We start from the raw sequence: 21,866 nt of genomic DNA, 5'->3' as shown, positions 1-21,866 counted from the left end.
TCCATTTTTAATTGTATAATGACAAATATCAATTTGGTGAACAATTCTAAATATTCTAGCATAAAGGCGACATAATGTGCATTATCTCAATAAGTCTGGAGTCCAATGGTGTGTCTATAATCTATATATTGATCAAATCGCCGCTTGACCGATCCCGAACCCCAACAGAAAGGTTTGTCAAATCGTGTGATACGGAGCTCCTGATTGGTCGCAGCGGGAAGAGCTTGTAAAACATCTGTCGTGATTGGTCAAAAGAACACTCTGCTCTTTTTTCTCGCGATTGTTTCCCGTGTGGGTTAATGGCTCCTCCTGCTACAGTCTGAGACGGAGCTGGCACCGAGTAGCGATACGGGGGGAGCTGTAACACCACGGAGGAGGAAAAAAAGCGATTACACCCCAAATACCAGCGGGTTTTGATCGCAGTTGCTTGGGTGTAGCTGGGAAATAGGCTGTCCTGGTGGTAGAACGGGTCGAGGGCTAAATTTAGCAGCGGGTGGTCGAGGATAGCAGGCTATTTTTCAACAACCAACTCCCCAGATGAACTCCGTCAGAGCCACCAACAGGAGACCTAGGCGAGTGTCGAGGCCGCGCCCGGTGCAGCCCGAACGGAACAACGGGGATAGAGGTAAGCGGGGCCGCATTGAGCTTATTTTCTCAGACGAAGCCGTGTCAGGCGGTAACAGTCGCCTCTAAACCCTCGTCTACTCCCATTGCCGCGTTCTCCGCCTCTAAATACGGCAGGGAACGCAGGAAACACCGAGGCTTCTTGCTCTGTGACTTAGGCCAGGCCGCGCTTTGTTTGGCTTGAGTGATCGGGGCTAGCTAACACCGCTAGCTAGCTTACCAGGTAATATGGATGTTGGGGGTTGTCTTTGCCTAACGTAATGCGTATGCGTAGCTATACGGGTAACATAAATGGCTCATATTAGCGGCAAAGGGATCGACTTGTCATGCTCTTAGTACAATCTGCGAGTCTGCTCGGCCGCAGCATTCCCAGCTGTCACTAACGATTCAGAGGGTGTAAATCTGCGGTGCCATTTTTGGGGTGTAACGTTAACAAAAACATTAGCACCGAATGGGGGCAATGCTAGCTAGCTGCCCGGCTACAAGAGGCCACACAGATCAGCTGTGATAGATGATACGGTGATATTTTGGATGATTTCACTGTGTCTGTTTCTCTGCATGTGGCTGTTAGTGTACAACCAACGTAGTCAGCAAATGAAGCCCATATCCCCTTCCTTGTTCGTAGAGCCTGTTAGCCGTAGCTCGATTTGTTTACACCGCGGATTTGCCAGCTACGCAGTTGAGTTTTTAGCCATTAGCAGCAAGTCTGGTCGTCTTAATTTGACAGCACAATTTAAAGACCAGTCGTATTATGTACATTTATAACATAAGGGTGCATGCACACTGCGTGGTACGTGTTGAGAATGACTAGACGTAAAAGACGTAATGTGGTTGCAGGGGGTACATCTGCCATTATCAATCACTAACCTTTGTCTGCCTTACCCACTATATTACCCGGTCTGTTAGCCTGCGTACTGAATAGAGATGAATGAACACCATTGTCATTTATGGCAAAGACCACGGTTGTACTGATACTAGCATTGCAAACTGCGACATGACATTTGTTAAATTTTAATGATATTGAGGTTTATTTAAAAACATGGCAAAAATGTAAGCCCCAAGCATTCAGGAGTGGACAGTTTATTGTTTTTAAATGCTAAAAATGCAAGCCATCTCCTGCCTTCTGTCCAAATTGAACAAATGCATTGTCAACATTGTGAGTGTTCAATTGAAACTTAGCCAATGTTACATTGAATGTGTTTGTTAAATTTTGACAATGCATGAGTCTTAGAATTTTTTCAAAGATTTTCTCCTCTACTATGCAACTGTCCCATTACGTATACATAGTTTTTTAGTCTTTTGCACTTATGATGCTGTTTTTGAAGTAATGGAGTTTGGTTTTTAAAAACATTTTATAAAAATAAGGTTCCTGTAGATCCTTGAAAAGTTTTAAATTGTTTTAGATAGCACATTTAAAATTTAAGGCCATCACAGTCAGTTTTTTACCAGTTACCAGTATTAGATTTTACCAGGCACTTTGAGTAAGAAGTCTAATAATTTTCCAGCCAACCGTAGACCATTTTAATCCTCTTCCCCCAACAACTGGTGCATGAATGTTCTCCCTAATTCAAGGAATCAATGTTGGATGTTATAAAGTTCTTGGAGAGGGACCCCAGACCCCTTTCTGATTTTGTCTGACTTACTGGGATTTAATAAACTAGACATTGTTGTGACACAGAGTTTTCTAACATCTGGGCTACCCGGCTGCCTGCTTAAAGTTCTGCAGCCCACCTTTATTTTTGCAGGTCTTTCCCAACAAAAAAAACATTATTCTGCTCTTTAATAGTTAAATTGTGTAGAATTGGCCCAGCACACCTGCTTAGCACCAAAAGTATGTTACAATAAAGATTAAAATATATTCAAAAAAGAGGCAGTAAATGTGACATAAATTATCAAATTTGGTTGTCCAAAAATTACCCTGTACCATTTGACATTTGTGAACAGTTCATCTAATTAGAAATGCAGTCCTGGTCTGGTGTACTAAGAAATCTCATGCTTCTCATTTCTGTAAGTTTATCGTGCAAAAGTGGTATGAATTTTTCTCATATCAGGTTTAAAAGCATGTAGGAACCCTGAAAGGGAAATTTGACAGCTTTGGCACCACCTTTCAGTCAGTTTTAGTTAAAAGCAAAGAGAACTAAAGGGAATTGGCAAACATCCTAAAGAAAGCCTATATAAATTTCTACACTTTATATATTGCATTTGCTCTGTTGCACCTTTGGCCGTTCAAGTGCCTGTCAAGATAAATGTGTATAACTTTTTGTCTTTCTGTCCAGATGAAGAGGCTCCTGCAGCAGCTGCAGCTGAGATGGCAATTGAAGAGTCCGGCCCAGGAGCTCAGAACAGTCCCTACCAGCTTCGACGCAAGACCCTGCTTCCCAAGAGAACCGCTGCTGCCTCTGCCACCGCCTCTGCCTGCCCAAGCAAGGGCCCAATGGAGGTTAGACTGAAACATATTGTCTGAGAGCACTGCAAACTGCATGTCTGCAGAATTGAGTTTTAAATGAGAGGGAGAATTGCTGATAAAGTGTGTTTCTCTTTAATGGGATGATGTTTTTGGGACACAGCACTCAATATTGCAGCTGCTTACTTAGTGATTTAATCTTGGCATGAAGCTAATATTTTATTCCACTCTGTTTCTTTCTTTTTTCCCCAGGGAGCTTCCACTTCATCAACAGAAGCCTTTGGCCATCGAGCCAAGCGGGCACGAGTGTCCGGTAAGAGCCACGACCTGCCAGGTGTGTGTTAAATCTCTGCCACTGGGGAACAGAGATTGTTAGCTTTTATAATAAGTATTTTATTGATTTTTCTGTTTGTGCTTGTAGATCTTTTTGTTTTCTAGTCCATTAGATATCATGCCTCCTTTTTTACTTTGCTCATGGGAAGAATTGTCCCAAAATCTAACACTGGGAGTGTATCTGTGTGTTTTTAGCAGCCCCAGCAGAGCAGTATCTGCAGCAGAAGCTTCCAGATGAAGTTGTTTTGAAGATCTTTTCCTACTTATTGGAACAGGATCTCTGTCAAGCAGCTTGTGTATGCAAGAGATTCAGCCAGCTCGCCAACGACCCAATCTTATGGTTAGTGCAGCTGAAGAGATCCATAGTTTCAAAGTCATATTTTGAGAAAGACAAACCATGTTTTCTTTTTATTATTGTAGGAAGCGTCTATACATGGAGGTGTTTGAGTATACACGACCCATGATGCACCCAGAGCCCGGCAGGTTCTACCAGGTCAGCCCTGAGGAGTATGAACACCCAAATCCCTGGAAGGAGAGCTTCCAACAGCTGGTGAGTCTCGTGTTAATGCTGTGTGAGTGGATTCATAGTGTGAAAAATACAGTCAAAAACGTAGTGGTGTGTGCCTTTTATTTTCTTTCCTTGTATATCAGAGATGACAGTGTGCAGTTGTTGCACGTTGTTTCTAAGTAGCTGCATCTTTGTGTTCACTTATTTGCATCACAAAAATCTCAGTTGCTATATCAGTCACACAGCATAAAGCAAATAGCATTAAATTTATTAATCAGATCTTTATTAATCAGGTCGTGGGCTAGCCTATGATTCAGCCATACAACTCTCCTCTCTCTCATTTTTCCACCTCATTTACTGTGCTCAGCTGTCAGTCACCATTTTTATAGTAACCATACGCAGGGATGGCAGTGACACGTGGAGAAGCAGCAAAGAAAGCCAGTTTACGTGTTAGGCAAAGAAGCGCAACACTGAGGATTAATGTGACGGCAAGCAGGGATGCACTGATTCTTGGTTTATCAGCAGTAACGGTGATATTGGCCCTTTTGACAAACCCTTGCACGTTTGTAAATGAAGTGTCATGAACACATGAGTTGCAGATTTTTGTCTGTTGTGTAGTATCAATGTAACGCTGGGATCAAGTGAACCTCACTGCTGATTCAGAGAAGAGGTTTTTATCACACAGAAGAGGTGACCTGTTGTTAAACTCAGATCTGTTTTGAGGCCACACAAGAAAGAAAATGTCTGCATTTTGAGACTTTAACCGAAATCGGCACAAGTAATTGGCTAAAATGTGACCATAAACTTTGGTACCAGCACTGATTTTCACGTGGTGCATCTCCAGAGGGACAACTGAGAGTAGTCTTAGGCTGGCCACACACTAGATGGTTATCAAATCTTAAAGAATTTTTAAAAAATGTCATTGAAAGCACACACAAAACAGCTCAGCAAGACCATCAGACCACTGAAGACCACACACCTGCTAATGACCTTACTGTGAAGATTCCCCATTAACTCGACTTCACAGAACCTCATGATCAAACACGACTTCGGAATAAAAACAAACATGGATGACAATTTATATCCTCGGCTTGCAATCCCTCTGACCACAGGCTGTCCTGGCATGTGTTACATTTGCTGCAAAATCATAAAACAAGGAAAAGAATTTAAATGAAATCTTAGCTGGAATGATTGTAAAATTGTGTTCATGCATGTTACTGGATAAAGTAGGTAACATCAGGCTGGTGGCACTTCCTGGTCTGCTCATTCTCATTGGTTGTTGTTTGTAGTCCATAAGAGGCATTACACATAAAACGATTCAAGATCTGTTTCTGCATGATTTGGAACAGTAAAATAATCATGTTTATATAACAAATGGAGATTCTTGAGGGGAGGCAAACCTGGCCTAAAATCTGTCTTAAAATTGTGTAGTGTGTGGCAAGCCATAAACTGGTACTGAAAACATTTTTTCTTATTTAATCTTGACAACAATGTAGAAGAAGTGACAGTGGAAGCAATGCTTTGACATCATCACAGCAGCGCAAGGTAATGCTATAGTACTGTTTTACCACCAGCCCTGTTATCTTGAATAATAAAAGATAAGGAAACCACATCACAAAACCATCCAGCTGGGCACAGAAACCTTAGTAACCCAAGCATTATTAGGTAAACTACAGTTGTTGGCTGAAGACCCCAAAAATTTAGGTTTTATTTCTATTATAGTGTTTTTTTTAAATTCCAAAACTTTACTTTCTAATTTTAATGTTCTATAGCAGTAATTGTCAGACATTTTCCCTGTGGTACTCCTAAGATCAAGCCAAAATCTCAAGGCGCGCCATACTTATATCCAAAATGTCCTCATTAATATGTTGTCTTTACTTGAGGTTTAGTTGAAGTAATAACGCATGATTGTTCAAATTCACAACTCACACCTGGACATGCCTGGTGTTTCAGTCGGATAAGGGTTATTCAGAGTTGTTGGTTAAAGCAATCTGCCGTAGCAAATTCAAAACTTTTTGTGCCTCTTTGACATTTTACACTAAATTATCCAAAATATGTACTTATGATTAACAAGCAAAGTGAGAAAATACCAGAAATCCAGCGCAGAAAAATATTTTTCTAAGAGGTTTTTGTTTTTTTGTTTTTATATTTTGCTATTATGTGATATTGCGTGTTTTAAAACGATATTATAGAATAAACATACTTGTTAAAAACATGTTTAAGTAGATTTTGTTTTTCTGTTATTGTAGTAATCAAGCATGGTTGTAGAAATTCCCATGGCACTCAAAGACTTTCCCCAAGACACACCTCAAAGTGTGCCACACCATTTGAGAACCAGGTTAAAGTCCAGCACTTTGTTTTGGATTATATCCGTTGAAAGCTCTACACAGTGCATACAGATAATCTCAAAAGGAGTCGTATTCTAGTCTTGTAGTTAGTGACCCACAGTCTTTGCAAAATCTTAGTCTGAGACTAAAAATTCAACGGTTTGCCTACAAATTGTCTTAAGATGTGAGAGGGTCTTTTTGGAGTCTTTTAAAAGTATTAGCAAAGTCTTCTGGTGTGAGACCGCCTTTAGAGTGGCGATTAATTTTTGTGTGTGTATTTGGGAAAAAATCAGTATAGATGAAAAAGGGCAACTGTCCCCTTTTTTAATCAAGCAAAAGTTTGAATGAAAAGTCAAATAAGTTGAGCTTCTTTACCATGTTGTTTGTTCTTGGTCCTGTATTATTGTTTCTTAACGCAGACAGCTGCATCACATTTTCTTAAAAGCTGACCTTTGAATTATATTAAATGGAGAGATGGTAGCACCACAGATAACTCTTTCTGTTTATATTGTTTCCACTGACACTGGTCCTATAGTGAATGCTTTCCTGCACAGACACATCACTTAGTTTTGTTTACATATGTTCACAATGTTCCTCAGACTGTGTCAGTAGCAGCAGGTGCAGTACTCCTTGGGCTGTTAATCGTATTATCTTATTATGTCAATACAGTGTAGACATAACATTGTCATTAGATCCTCAGGCTAATGGGAGACAATCATCTTTATTTACTTTAATGTACAGTTAATTTCATAACATTGGTAAGTGGCCAGACAAGTATGAATTCCTGCTGCAGGGTGCATGCATCGTGATAATTCTGTTGCATTTATTTGATTACACTTAAACTGGTCAAATGTTCTTCCTCTATTAGTGTTGTTGTTCTGCATTTGTTTATGTTTATATTAAATTAAAAAAAAAAAAAGGTATTTATGTCAAGTAACTAGGTTAATGGGAAGCAACTTCATCTCTACTCTGCAGAATTTATATACTTCTTTAACCCAGCTTATGGTATAATTTGTGTTTGAAATAACTGGTTAAATTGTTAGCTAATCTACAACAAGGGATGGTCACTAGAAAACATTTCTTGGCCTTAGAAAGATTACGGATTAGATTACATACATAATGCCTGCTTCAACATGGAAATTTGTGTGGAACATTTGATTTGCCATGGTAGCTTTTAAATAATTTGATTTTACACTTTCAGAAGTTGCAAGGGCTGTCAGGTTAACTAAAAACAATCTTGTTCTTTGATTATCTATCCTAATTCACTACTAGTCCTGATGTTTGAGAATCAAGATGTATCTGAATGGATTTTAGTGAATAACTGAATCAAAGGAGGAATAATACAAGCTGTGAGGTCAACATATCTTCTATTTCCTCATTCATTATAATTATTTGTTATCTGTTAAAACGCTAAATTGGCAATTCAGTAGAAAAACAAACACTGCTTTACTGCAGACAGTAAAAAAGCAGGAATGCTTCGGCCATCATTTCCATAATTGCTGCGTTTATGAGTGGTTTTGTGTACGTTCTTGACCCTTGTTGTTTTCTGTGTTGCAGTATAAAGGTGCCCACGTAAAGCCAGGCTTTGCAGAGCATTTCTACAGTAACCCTGGCAGATACAAAGGCCGAGAGAATATGCTGGTGAGTCACATGTACAGAGAAGTGAATAATGTAACGCCTTCTTTCTTAAACTGCCTTTTAATGACTTGTGTCTATCCTGACTTAACGTGTTTTTCCATCTTCCTCCCGCAGTATTACGACACCATCGAGGATGCTCTGGGGGGAGTACAAGAAGCCCACTTTGAGGGCCTTATCTTTGTCCACTCTGGCATCTACACAGATGAGTGGATTTATATCGAGTCCCCCATCACCATGATCGGTGCAGGTAAAGCGGTTTCCTTCAGTGAAAGTACTTGAGATGTTTTCATGATACTCTAGCTGCAGGCAATCAATACCTCATCAAAGACCCCCTCTCAGCTGTGTTTATGTTTGAGGATGTTAATGAGCGCGCTCTGTTTCTTCACAGCTCCTGGTAAAGTGGCAGACAAGGTGGTGATAGAGAATACTAGAGACTCAACGTTTGTCTTCATGGAGGGAGCAGATGACACTTATGTGGGATACATGACCATCAAGGTAAACGGAAAGCTCATCTTGACCTTTATATTGATGTTTTAAACATATTTTAAATGTCCTATTGCAGAGTTGAACTGTCAAGCCTTGTTTTTGCAGAGAGAATGTCCAGCTTAGCTTCTAATGTATTATTTATTCCTAGTTTAATAAAGTTATTCACATTATTTCCCCATGGAGAATCTCAGTTTCTACGGGGCTTTAGAAAACGTGCTGAAAGTAAGCAAGAATCACAAATGAGTCAAACAACAAACATGGGCGTTTTAATGAGGCTCCTGCTAACAAAACTAAACTGTGTGGTCAACTGGAACATTAATCATTGCAGTATTGTAGATTAAAATAAAATCAATGCAACATGACTGAAAATATGTCAGAATGTTGTCACAGACTCCAGGGGACTAAGTTTTGTTTTAGAATTACCTCTTGTGCCAAAGTTCTCTCTCTATAGTTGTCATAAATGAAGAAAAGCAGAAAATATTCAATAAATACATAAACATTTTATCTTTTAATCTATTAATTAATTCAACAACAGTTAATCAGTAATGACGCTTTGCACTGCTCTTCTGTCTCTCATTAAGAGTTCCTTTTAACCTTCTCTCCACGATGAATAAAAATCAATAATCCATCATCAAAAATGGGATATTCTCTAGCAGGATAAAAATCAGCATTTTAAAAATGGGCGATTGGTCTACATACGGTAAGGGCAGCATGCTTTATTCGCATACCAATCAAAATATAGACAGTTCGCAAGTAAAAAATATGCTGAGTACAGAATCATAAATGTTTCATAGAAAATATATTTTATGATAAATACATTTAAAAGAAGTTAATTGAACATAGTGTGAGGGTGCACTTGCACCAGGCAATCTGCACCATGTCTGGGCTTGTTTGAGCCAAAGTCCAGAGCATTTTTACCAGTGTGAGTGCGCTACTCCATGCCCAGGCATCGCACACTTCCCTGGTCCAAGAACAGAAGGGCCAAATCACAGCACGAATGCAAATGAAGAAGCACCAGCACAGGAATGTGATGTGACGTTATGGGAGAAGAAGGATAATTTTAGAAAATACTGATTTGCAATATTTATAAATTAAAACATCTCTGATGCACATTTTCACCCATCTGTTATTAACCATTATTAACTATTCATACTATTTCTACTTTGTTTGGTCGAGGAGCAGTGCTAAAAGGCTCCGAAATTACACGGAGAGATGGTCTAGTTCATGTTGTGTGCAGGGATGATGGGTGGATTCAGACAGTATACAGAAAAGCTGAAGAACGACTGTAGGATTCATTTGGGTTCAAAAGTTGGAGTTTCATTCAGCTCAGGCTTGGAACTCTTTGAGCTGATCAGGCTTCAGATTAGACGAGGGATACATCAATGAACCTCTCTCTCCCCACTGGACATACTGGCATAGTTAACACGCTGATCCCAGGTCAGGTGAACCCTGATGTCAGATCAGATATCATATTTTACAGCCTTAAACAACAATACTTAATGTATACTTATGGTTCACCAGGAATATATTAGTAAATTCATCATCAGAGGATGGTCTGTGTGATGACATTGGTGCATGATGTTGTGCTCAGGCTGGATCACGCTGAAGTTATACTGTGAGATAAAGGCATAAAAGATAAAGAAAATAAAAACAACAGATAAAATGCATTTGTTTCTTGTTTCCTGTAATACCTTGAAACAGCTACACACATTTGAGAGTTTGTGTGGATGTGGTGGGTGGAGAGAAAGCCAATGTGTTGTCACTGAACTCGGCTAATGTCTGACCTCTGCTGCTCCTCTCTCCTCAGTTTAATCCTGATGATAAGTCGGCGCAGCACCATAACGCCCACCACTGTCTGGAGATCACAGTCAACTGCAGCCCCAACATCGACCACTGCATCATCCGCTCCACGTGCACAGGTAACGCTCACAAACACATACATCTGCAGCTCCAAGAAATATATAATTCACAGATACGTCTTGTTGACAAATGCAACATTAGCTTCAGCAGTGTAGCATTTTCTGTCGGTCCTTTTCATTGTTTTGCATGAAATCGTGTTTGTGTGTACGTTTACTCCTGTTTGACAGCTTAGAGCCAGTGTTTCTATTGTTGGATAGCAGACAGCTTCCCTCATCATTAATCATTTAATGATTAATTTGTTTTCCTTGTGTCCACGGATGAAGGAGTGGATTTATCACCCGGCTCTTGACTCGAAAAAACAAAAAAACTCTACATCTTGTTTGTTTTTTACTTTTGTAGTGACAATTTTGTTCTTCTTGCGGAGAACATAAATTAAGGTTGTGGTTTTGCAGCTCTGGGACTTTGTTGACAACTTTTTCTCTTACTTTTCTGTCCTGCATTTATAACCACTGTCAGCCTGGGTGGTGTGAATCAGTTTCTAATGTCTGTTGTACTACAAAGGTGAATTAGAATGAAACGCTGCTGCTCTTTAAGAATCAGGTGTATTGAAAGTGATGTTTGTGCCTGAATATTGTACCGGCAGTGCAGATGTTTAAGTTGGTTAAGACACTTTGTTTAGTTTTGGCCTGCCTTTTACTGCATCTTAGATCCTTCTTTTCATATTTGATGCTTTACATTTTGTTTTTGCTTGCAGCTGCTCCTATTACAAATACTAGATGTTGATCAATAATCGGTCCTGCCAATTATCAGCGCTTATATTTGCATCTTAGTGCTCCTAGTGTTGATATTCTCTGATGATTTAGAGGTCCGTAGTGTCTTGACCTCACACTATGTCTGTGACTTTCTTTTTTGTTGCCATGGTATTAATGTGGATATCTGTGTTGTTTGATTTTTTTAACTGAAATTGTATCAAATCCAAAGTCCTAAATAGATGTAAATAATCCAAGCCTTACTGTGGTATGACATCATGTTTTTTCTTGTGTGTAGTGGGTTCAGCTGTTTGCGTGAGCGGCCAGGGGGCATGTCCAACCATCAAACACTGCAACATCAGCGACTGTGAGAACGTAGGACTGTACATCACAGACCATGCACAGGTTAGCAATCAACATTTCTCTCCTCAAAAACATCGTTGAGACAGGCTTTATAACTATTTTTTTATTGATGTCTGTTTTTTCTCTTTCAGGGCATTTATGAAGACAATGAAATCAGCAACAACGCACTAGCAGGAATATGGGTGAAAAACCACGGCAATCCCATCATTAGACGTAACCACATCCACCATGGACGAGACGTGGGAGTGTTCACGTTTGACCATGGGATGGTAAACAAAGATTCACTGTGAGCTCATTATCTACTCTCACTTTGAGAGTTATCACAGACTTGTCTAACTTGTCTTCCTCCTCTTTGTGTTTTAGGGTTATTTTGAAAACTGTAACATCCACAGAAACCGTATAGCAGGCTTTGAAGTGAAGGCCTACGCCAACCCCACAGTGGTGCGCTGTGAGATCCATCACGGGCAAACAGGCGGCATCTATGTCCACGAGAAAGGCAGAGGACAGTTTATAGAGAATAAAATCTATGCCAATAACTTTGCTGGCGTGTGGATCACGTCCAACAGTGACCCTACGATACGGTGCGAAGACACATGTTGTTATCCTGCAGATCTATAAAAGCAAAATATGTAAAATTTCAGAATACTGATACAGACTTTCTATTCAAGATTTTAACTCAGTGATTCCTCTGTTTTTAGGGGAAACGCTATATTCAACGGTAACCAAGGAGGGGTGTACATATTCGGGGATGGACGGGGTTTGATAGAGAGTAACGACATCTATGGTAACGCCTTGGCGGGAATCCAGATCCGAACCAACAGCTGCCCCATCGTACGGCACAACAAGATCCACGACGGACAGCATGGAGGCATCTATGTGGTAAATACACTCCTCATTTAACTAGACATGTCGTTGTGCAAGGGTTTTAGGTGTCGATAAAACATTAAACACTGTGTATTTTAAATTCTTGACGGTCTGATCTCTCTGTTCTCTCAGCATGAGAAAGGTCAGGGTGTGATTGAGGAGAACGAAGTTTACAGCAACACGCTCGCCGGAGTCTGGGTAACCACAGGCAGCACTCCCGTCCTCCGGAAGAACCGCATTCACAGCGGCAAACAGGTAACAGTGACATGCTAATAAAACATTACATTGAGCCTTTAAGAAACATTTTTGTCAACAGTTTTTTCATAACGGATCCTTCTTAAATTGGACAGCATTATTGTTAACTGTGTGTCACAAAAAATGTTTCCCTTTTAATTTGTGTTTAGGTTTTTTATTTTGTCTCTGTAGTCCCATAACTTTATTCAAAATCTAGTGGCATGACTGCAGCATACATTCTTGAAGACTACGCTGTTCTGAAAAAAAAGGATGTTTAAAACTTGACTGTCCACTACAGGGTCGATGTTTTACAAGTTTTTTTAAGACAGTAAGTCCAGGTGAGACAAAATGATTAAAAAAATAGCGGAGTGCTGAAATGACCGTGTGAAAAAATAACAAAATAGAACTAACATGAATATAAACTTTGAAAGGGAATAGTGTTATTTTGGGTAATTATCAATCATTTCTTATCTTTTACTTAATTTTCCTCCACAAATGTTTGCATATATTTGCTCCAGAATTTAGGGAAACCAGTATTGGATGCTCAAAATTTCTTGGAGGGGGGAAAGACCCCCAGACCTCTATTATTTTATTTTATAGAACTTGTTATAATTGAATAGACTCTGCTCTGTTGTATAACACTCATCCAGTTCTCTAAAATCTTGGCTATACTTCTTTTAACAGGTCTTCCTTGACAAAAAGCATTATTCTGTTACTTAATAGTTGAGCTGGTTTGAATCAGCTAAGCAAACCTGCTAAAATTTGTTCTGATGAATTTTATCATATGGCTTTTAGGTTAAATAGAGGCACTGAATCTACAAGAAATCATCAAGTTTGGGCATTTCTGGCCAAAAAAATGTTTGCTCTAAACCATTTGATATTCTATAAACAGTACATCAAACAATACAAATTCATTTTTGACTGCCAAACAAAAAGTGGTATTAATTTTTCTTTGTTCAGGGCTTAAAAAGTCTTAGATTTGATTTTTAGAGGCGTTTAGGGACCCTGTTCATAGCTCATGTCTCTGTTAGAACAGCAGCTGTAAAGTGATGTGCTTTTTCAAATAAATGAATTTCAGGCACTGGTTAATCATTTCCAATACTTGTGTTTGAAATGTCATGGTCGGATGCCAAACTATTCAACTCACTCCCATGAAAGAACCTGTCAATACAAGCAACATACTCTATTTCTGCACATCCAAAAGCACCTGTCATACTGCTTTAGGGGAACCTGAAATTCAGAGTTCAGAATCAAATAATTAGTGGATACAGTGTGGGCAGTTAGCTGTGTAATGTGACGTGATATCTAACCCTCCCATACTGTTAGAAATGAGTGATTAGAATTGCTTCCTGTGACTGTGAAATGTATGAAAACAACAGACTAAGCATTGATTTAGATGTTGATCTTACATCAGCAACTATGCCGATGTGGGCTGCAAACAGGCTTGCTCACTGCATCTTTGATGGAAAAGCTGCATCGAGTCACCTCTGCTGTTCACTTACACTGATCCAAATAAATGTATTTATGTGTGAGAGGACAGGTGGAAAAAAGATAGCCGGTGCATAAATGAAAAGGACTTTTCTCAACCAAGCAAACATTTGTTGTGGGGAGGTATTGTCAAAAAACATAAATTTTTAAAATGTGTTAAGATTTTCCCGCATTACAAGAGCCAGACTTGGGGGAATTTAATATTATGTGCACAGTTCCCACAATCCTACGCCAATATTCTGGCTCCAATTAATGCTCCACTATTTCCACATTGTAAAACAAGCTAACAAGCTCTGAAAGTGGGGGAAAAATCAAGAAAAGACAGGAAATCTTATTATGTCCCTCATTCCTCATCTATGGGAATGGTGCAGAGGAAAATAACAAAGAAGAAAAGGTGTAAAAACGGCACAACATGCATCACTCTTGGGCTGTTAGGATCCTTCAAAAGGAAATCAAGCTGAAGTTGTCACTTGTGCTGACTTGTGTCACATGCTGTTAGGACATGCTGTAATTATAACCCTCTGTTTTACTAGGGAATCTGGTTACTCTTCAGTCATAGCATTAGTTTGGGTATTAAGGGGGAGTTTATTGGGCTGGTTTGGAGTGGTGTCACGATCATGTTCAACCAGCAGAGTGAGTTTGACTCCATGGGTAATCAAACACCAAACTTAAGCAGCAGCATGAGGATGCTTTTGCATCGTTTAATGTTTTTTTTTAATCTGGGGTGTCGCTGTACGGCTGCAGCTCAGTGATGTATCGAGGAAGTCTTTGTAGGAGGCTTTTATTGATTGAGTGAGAGGTGTATGTCATTGTGTTACATGTTGTTTTTTTCATGGTTACTGATGCATTCACATCATCACCATAGGAGATTGATAAAATACTATTTTAACTACAGTCTGGACTGGCTGCCCGTCTTAAAATGATTTTCTTTTGTAACACTTCATTCAGCTTTTCAAGATCTCAGCAGCTTAGTGCTTGATCTTGTGAACTGTTTTCTTCTTCTTCCTTCTAACATTATAAAATGTATCAAAGCACGACAGCTGAGTGGCAGTATGAGTTGACAATAACTGATAATATGTTTATTATTTAGCGAAAATGATCCTCTTAGTTCAGTCACATCAGTGAGAAAATCAGTGCACAGTATTCATGGATGAAGTGTTCTTGCTTTTCAGATCAGTTTTCTGGTGAGATTTTCAAAGCTTTCTGAATTTGTTCCAGGTTGGCGTGTATTTCTATGACAACGGGCATGGTGTGTTGGAAGACAATGACATCTACAATCACATGTACTCTGGAGTGCAAATAAGGTAACGACTCCTCTTTAGAACAGAACATTTGAAAGGAATCAAACTCTGTTAATATGCTTAACCCCTCTAAACTGATTTTACTTATTTTAAACTCATATCTTGACAGGACGGGGAGCAATCCAAAGATCCGGCGCAACAAGATCTGGGGAGGCCAGAATGGAGGGATTTTAGTCTACAACTCAGGTGAGTGTTTACCTTTTTACAGTTGTTTTTCACTCATAGTGGAAGTGAGGATGTACATCTAAAATGTTCCCTATCCCAGGTCTTGGGTTCATCGAAGACAATGAGATCTTTGACAACGCCATGGCTGGAGTGTGGATTAAGACGGACAGCAACCCCACCCTGAGGAGAAATAAGATCCATGATGGCAGAGACGGTGGCATCTGCATCTTCAATGGAGGCAGAGGTACTATATCACAAACGTCACATCTTCACAACAAGAAGATAATTTAGAAAACTTTAGAGAGAATTTCACTACAGTTTTGATCTTCGTTTCTATGTTCATGTACTAGAATACACAAAGGTTTAATCTCATGAATGAATCTATGTAGAAATTTGCCACCATGCTTATTTACTCCTGTGCACTGCTGTGTAAATATGCTTTTGAAATTCAGCTGTTCAAATGCTAGTCAGCAGGAGGATATCAGCATCTTTCCTGTTTACCTTCATTTTTTTTTGTTATAAAAAACGTTGTCATCGCAGGTCTGCTGGAAGAGAACGACATCTTCAGGAACGCTCAGGCCGGCGTGCTGATCAGCACCAACAGCCATCCAATCCTCCGCAAGAACCGCATTTTTGACGGCTTCGCTGCAGGTGAGTTATTTTCCCCTCTAAATCAAATCCATCTGTGAACAAATTGCAAGCTACTCATGCTGATGAAAAGCTCTTTTCTCTTCTCCAGGTATTGAAATCACAAACCACGCCACAGCCACACTGGAGGGAAACCAGATCTTCAACAATCGCTTTGGAGGCCTGTTTCTGGCCTCAGGGGTTAACGTCACCATGAAAGGTAAAAAGCTGCATGGGTTTGGGCTTTTTTTCAGCCCTCTTACAAGCTTGTCTGTGTCTGTTTTCTAATCACACTACTCCTTTTACTTTGTGTCAGATAATAAGATTCTGAATAATCAGGATGCGATTGAGAAGGCGGTGAGCAGAGGACAGTGTCTGTACAAGATCTCCAGCTACACCAGTTACCCCATGCACGACTTCTACAGGTAAACCCAGTCTGGTAAAGATCAGCCTAAAACTGCCGTTTTAGTGAAACATGATTATTAGCTATCAGAGTTGAAAGGAGGCATTGAGGTTATAAATATGATAGCTTTTTTTTCTCCTTAAACATTTCCCCTTAAATTGGACTTCATAGTTAATAACATTAGCAGTGGGTTTCCACTTACAAATAAAATAAATGAATTAAACGAATGTGTCTTTCTTCTCCCAGATGTCACACCTGTAATACAACAGATAGAAACGCCATCTGTGTGAACTGCATCAAAAAATGCCACCAAGGGCACGACGTAGAGTTTATACGGCACGATCGGTAAGTGTTTTTGGTGTTTGGTATCAACATTTCCAACAAAACAGAAGGACAAAAAACATATTGGCCCAGATAAGAAACAAGCTTTTGTCTTGCAAAGGGGTCTAGACTTTCAAATGCTAATGATTAGCCAATATTTGGGCGTTGCCATCTTTTTTTCACATGTATTATTATTATTATTATTATTTTTTTTTTTTTAATCTTTTACAATATCTTGCAATTAGCTGTCTGCAACTTGACAGGCTGAAAGCAGGTGACTGCATTAAATGGCTTGATCAAGCTGTTAGCAGAAAAATGTATAATTATAAAGGATGCACAGGGTTCTCAATATTATAATGGTATTTGCAGTCAATTATTAGTAACAGCAGATATGAACATTTCTGCTAATATTTGCAACCAGTGTATCGGCTGTAAATATTGGTCTTATGCGCCATTATATTCTTGAAGTTTGAGATATGACGAACAGAATCGCTGCAGCCAAAGACTTCTTTGTCCTTCCTCACTTGTTAAAGTTTATTCTAAAGACTTAAGTTTTTGGTCTGACCTATATTTTTATATCTATATCCATAGGTGTTGGCGAAAATAAATTTGGAAATAGGGGTTATCACTTGTCTGCATAAATCCAATCATGCATTCCCTTATTATTTTATAAATCTCCTGCATATAATAATGTGTCATCTTTAAAAAGTGCATAAAGGCCACAATAATAGTTTCTATTCTATTTCTGAGCATTGATTGAATCTCTGTTGTGTGTCTACTTGTACATCTTCATGAAGTCAGAGCTGATGTGTTGTGCACTCACTATTTCTTTTCTTTAAGTCGTGCAGAAAAGTAATGTTAAAGAAGAAAAATGTTAACTCCTTCAGGCAGCTTTCATTCAGACATTCAAATGTTACAGCAAGATGACACCACAGCCGTGGCAACTTCTCAACTTGTTGTTTTTCCTTGGATTTGTCTTTGTTATGATGCAAAGATACTTGTCACCAATGCAGAATTTTATCTGTATGAATTTGTCATCAAAAATCAATCATTACAGAGCAAGCTGCACCTGTTTCCACTGTAGATCTTTGAAATAGTGTGCAATAGATATGCAGTGTGTTCTGTCCTGAGCCTGAACCTCTAGTTGGTTCCAGGTGAGCCTGGTGTCAGCCTGGAGGTCTCATCTGCAGATGTTTTGCAGGTGGCCTTGTTTTCTCTTCCCCTCGTTGATTCCATGAAAGAGCCTGTCTGGTGGTACTACTTACTGGTTTTCTGAGTGCCCAATCCATCCCTGTCTTCTTCTCTACTGGGTCTTCATCCAAAGATTGATGTTGCTGATTTGTCTGGTCAGTGGATTCAGAGGATTCGTCTCAGACAGCTGTTAATGAATGTCTGAGACTTGTTGATGGTGGTCTTTGTAATCCTCCCTTGACTCTGAATCATACAGCAACACTGACCTTAAGTTTGAATTGAAAAGCTGGATCTTTGTGCGCTGTGACATCTCTCTGGAGCTCCAGATGTTTTTGAACTGCCCTGGCTTTGCCTGTTCTTGATCTGATGTCTGATGATACTTGCCAAGTAGATGAAGGACTTGACCTTTTCCAGTGGGCTACCCTGCAGTGTGAATGGTTCTGTTAATGCGGTTCACTTTTAGAGTCTTTGTCTTTCCTGCGTGGATGTTAAGGCCTACTTGTGAGGAGGTGTCAGCTAGAATTGTTGTCTTATCTTGCGTTTGCTGCTGGCTGTGTCAAAGTAAAGCCAGGTCATTCCACAGTCCAGGAGCACACATATACAGTGCTTAACAAATTTATTAGACCACCTGTCATTTTTTGTCTCAGAGACCATCCAGCATCATGAAGTGCTTTAATGCGGACTCTTTCATTTTCAGTGAGCTCTCCACGTTTTACCAATTTGAACAGGAATGAGGAATTTAAACTGAATTCACCCAAATTTGAGCTGGCTCACTGGGCTTCTCTGAGAAGTCAGAAATTAATCAAGCATAACATTCAACCACTAAAACTCATTTTTCTGTTCAGGAATGCAAGTAAATAACTATAATTTGACATATTAATCAAGAAATAATAATGTGCTTTACTATTTTTTCAGTTTTTTTGTAACTCAGTAAATTTGAGAATTAATGGATAACAATAATAATTATATTTTAGCATTAGAAATATCATTTTGGTTAAAGAGCTTCTACATGTTGGTGTATTAACCATTGCAGAAACATAAAAAATGATTTTGGTAATTACCAATGCTTTTAATTTAGGGCAGCTGTGGCATAAACCTTACTTTGGTTAGGGTTAGGGTGGTCTAATAAATTTGTTAAGCACTGGATGTCCTTATATTTGTGCAAAAAATCTTGAAAAGCAGTTAAAAAAAATCTCTACCATTTATAAAGAAATCACAACCTCCGTAAGGGGAAAGACTCTCTCATTGGCTTATGTCTTCTCTCTTCAGGTTCTTCTGTGACTGTGGAGCAGGAACGTTGTCCAACCCATGCACGCTGGCCGGAGAGCCCACACATGACACGGACACTCTGTACGACTCAGCGCCGCCCATCGAGTCCAACACGCTGCAACATAACTGAAAGTGTCCAGTCTGGTTACACCCTCTCACTAAAGCATACAAACACGTTACATTGCACAACACGAGCGCACACGCATACACAGACACGGTTACACACACGCATCCACGAGCAGCCATACGGACCCAGAGAGACTCTGCGACTGCGGCGCTCTCAGACGGGCTCGAGGTGAGAGGCTGCAGAGGAAGCAGCTTCCTGTTGCTGCAATGTGGGCGGACACCACTAGAGGGAGCCGTGAAGCTAGAGCAGATGGACAGAACGGCCACAAGAGATTCCTTGCTGGAGTTTTTCTTATTGCAGTCTGAAGACAGAGAAGATGGAAGACAAGGGCTGTCCACGGAAGAGTATAAAGTCCCCCCTGTGTCACTCCTCGGCCCACTTCGTCTTTTTCTTCTTCTTCATATGAACTGCTGTCAGAGACTTCCTGCTTCCTCACAGCTGCCATCCCCATTGGCTGCCCAGGCAGTTGTAACTAGGCGACAGATGTGCGGCTGTTGCTCTGTTGTGCGTGGATAAAGAGCAAGATTGTGTGTGTGATGGAGCACTTGGGCTTTTTTAAAAAGATATGTTCAGATCAATGGATTTTATTTCAATGCTTTCTCATGTAGTTTTGTATTTTCAAGCAAAAGGCTGACTGTATTTGAATGTCTTTTATTTTATTATATATTATTATTATAATTATTATTATTTTCTTTGGTTAGCGTCCTCCCTCCCTCCCTTCTCGTCAAACTGCAGAAGCTCAGACGTGCCAGTGAGTGAAGTTCTTTCTGTGAAAGAGAATCTCGTTTAAACACTAAAAACCCTCTCCAGTATATTAGCTTACAGGGCAGGTGGAGGGGCTCCACACTTGTATAAAGGTGTGTGTGTGCGCGAGTGTGTTAATGTGTGTTGTGTACAGTGGAAGTTGTGTGTATGTGTGTTTATGTTTCTAAGTTGATGCAGTCAGTGTTTTGTGGAGAGGGTTTCAATAGGAGGCGCCAGAGCTCCTTTGAACTGGAACTGAAGAGTGGATCTGCAGCCCCCTCCTCCCCCCTCCTCTCCCCGTGTATCGTGGTGACTGTGGCTCCTCATGCAGCCTGAATCGTATGCATGTACCATAACATCTAGACTTAATATATTGTGAAGTATTCAATAACCATTATGTAGATGCTAGTTGGAATTCAAAAAGGGGTATACTTTCTTAGAAAGAAAAAAGAAAACATGAAACTGGCCATTTCTAAGAAAATAAAACTTTATTAGATCAGACGTGTCTGTCTTTGATTTATATCCTGCACAACCAGGACTTGTCATCAGCATTTTGCTCATAATATGCAAAAGCAAGTCTGTGACAAGATGAAAAATCCTCCATTTTCCCTCATAGACCTGACCACTTTGTTCATATTAAACAGCACACTACAGACATGTTTCATACTTTACAGTTTGGGATGAGGGATAAAATGTGAGAAAGATTAAGGCAATGCAAAGATTTGGCTTTTAATCATGATGTCCTGTTTTCCTGGTCTGACCTGTTGACACCAGATTTCTTTTGTAAAAGCCCTACAGCCTTATTGATGGAAAAAGATAAATTTCCTTAATAGAAATGACTTATGACTAATCATTTTTAAAGCTGCAGTGGGTTACATAAATATCTGATTCTCGTTCACACAAATTTAAAATGGAGAATTTGAATGTCAGACCTGCAGAAGCATACTGCTGCCACACCAAGATCAGCACCATGTTACAATGTGAACGATTATCCTCCAAACATATCTTCATTACCCATCATGCTTTTCACATTTTAAATTAACTTACCACGTTTTTAACAGCAAAATAGATGTTTTTACAATAAAATCATGTTTCCCACCAAAAATTTTTTACAAAAAAAATGATCAGAATTTTACAGTAAACAGTGTTTTAACAATAAAATTACCACACATTTACTCTAAACTTATCACATTACTGCAAACTTGTTTTACTACAAAATTGTCATGTTTATACAATAAACTTTTAAAATCACATTTTTACACTAAAGTTGTCACTCTTTTACAACTAACTTATTTTTAAGCATTTTAGCAATTTTTAAGTAAAATTATCACGCTTTTCCATTAACATTTTAACAATGAATTTACATCTTAACAATAAAACTGTTTTATAATAAAACTGTCATGCTTTTACAATATCAACTTTCACACTAAATCCATCACATTTTAACATTAAAATGTATTTAAAATAAACTACCATGATCTTACAATATCACATTTTTACAGTAAGTTTTAAAATAAAATTCCCATTTTTACTTTCAAGTTTTAAGTTTTTCAATATCATTGTCAAGCTTTAACAATAAACTTAACCATTTTTTAAATCAGATTTTAAAATAAACTAAATTATATGCATTTGAACAATAAACCTAAGTTTTTAACAACATCCCGTATTAAAAAAAAAAAAACTATTTTTTACATTAAGTTCGTTTTACAATAAATTATCAAGCTTTTTTCAACAATTTTATCGCATTTTCATGTTTTTACAAAAATATTTTTACAATACAATTACTTCTTTTTTAAATAAACCCATTCCTTTTTTTAAATTCAATTGTCATGTTTTTACA

The 21,866-nt window shown here is 39.0% G+C and overlaps 1 protein-coding gene across 4 annotated transcripts; it reads left to right on the top strand.

Annotated features, from left to right (window-relative positions):
- The first annotated feature begins 288 nt into the window (after nt 1–288).
- fbxo11b (F-box protein 11b) lies at nt 289–20,525 on the top strand. Of its 4 annotated transcripts, none has more exons than XM_041816048.1 (22): nt 289–625; nt 2,901–3,064; nt 3,281–3,341; nt 3,560–3,701; nt 3,782–3,911; nt 7,754–7,837; nt 7,949–8,081; nt 8,223–8,329; nt 10,128–10,239; nt 11,228–11,334; nt 11,424–11,561; nt 11,656–11,873; nt 11,991–12,171; nt 12,289–12,411; nt 15,097–15,182; nt 15,289–15,365; nt 15,445–15,588; nt 15,885–15,995; nt 16,084–16,191; nt 16,288–16,396; nt 16,621–16,719; nt 19,156–20,525. In XM_041816048.1, exons 1-22 carry the CDS (start codon nt 538–540, stop codon nt 19,283–19,285), a joined length of 2,652 nt encoding a protein of 883 aa, XP_041671982.1. In that variant the 5' UTR covers nt 289–537; the 3' UTR covers nt 19,286–20,525. The 4 variants fall into 4 exon arrangements, with proteins under 4 accessions (XP_041671982.1, XP_041671981.1, XP_041671980.1 ...); XM_041816047.1 differs by having other exon boundaries at nt 3,557–3,701; XM_041816046.1 differs by having other exon boundaries at nt 3,281–3,362.
- The last annotated feature ends 1,341 nt before the right edge of the window (nt 20,526–21,866 follow it).

Source organism: Cheilinus undulatus, linkage group 20 (assembly GCF_018320785.1).
Source record: "Cheilinus undulatus linkage group 20, ASM1832078v1, whole genome shotgun sequence".
In the NCBI taxonomy this organism is placed as follows: Eukaryota; Metazoa; Chordata; class Actinopteri; order Labriformes; family Labridae; genus Cheilinus; species Cheilinus undulatus.
The sequence above is the reverse complement of the archived record's forward strand: the minus strand, read 5'-3'. Positions and strand labels throughout refer to the sequence as shown.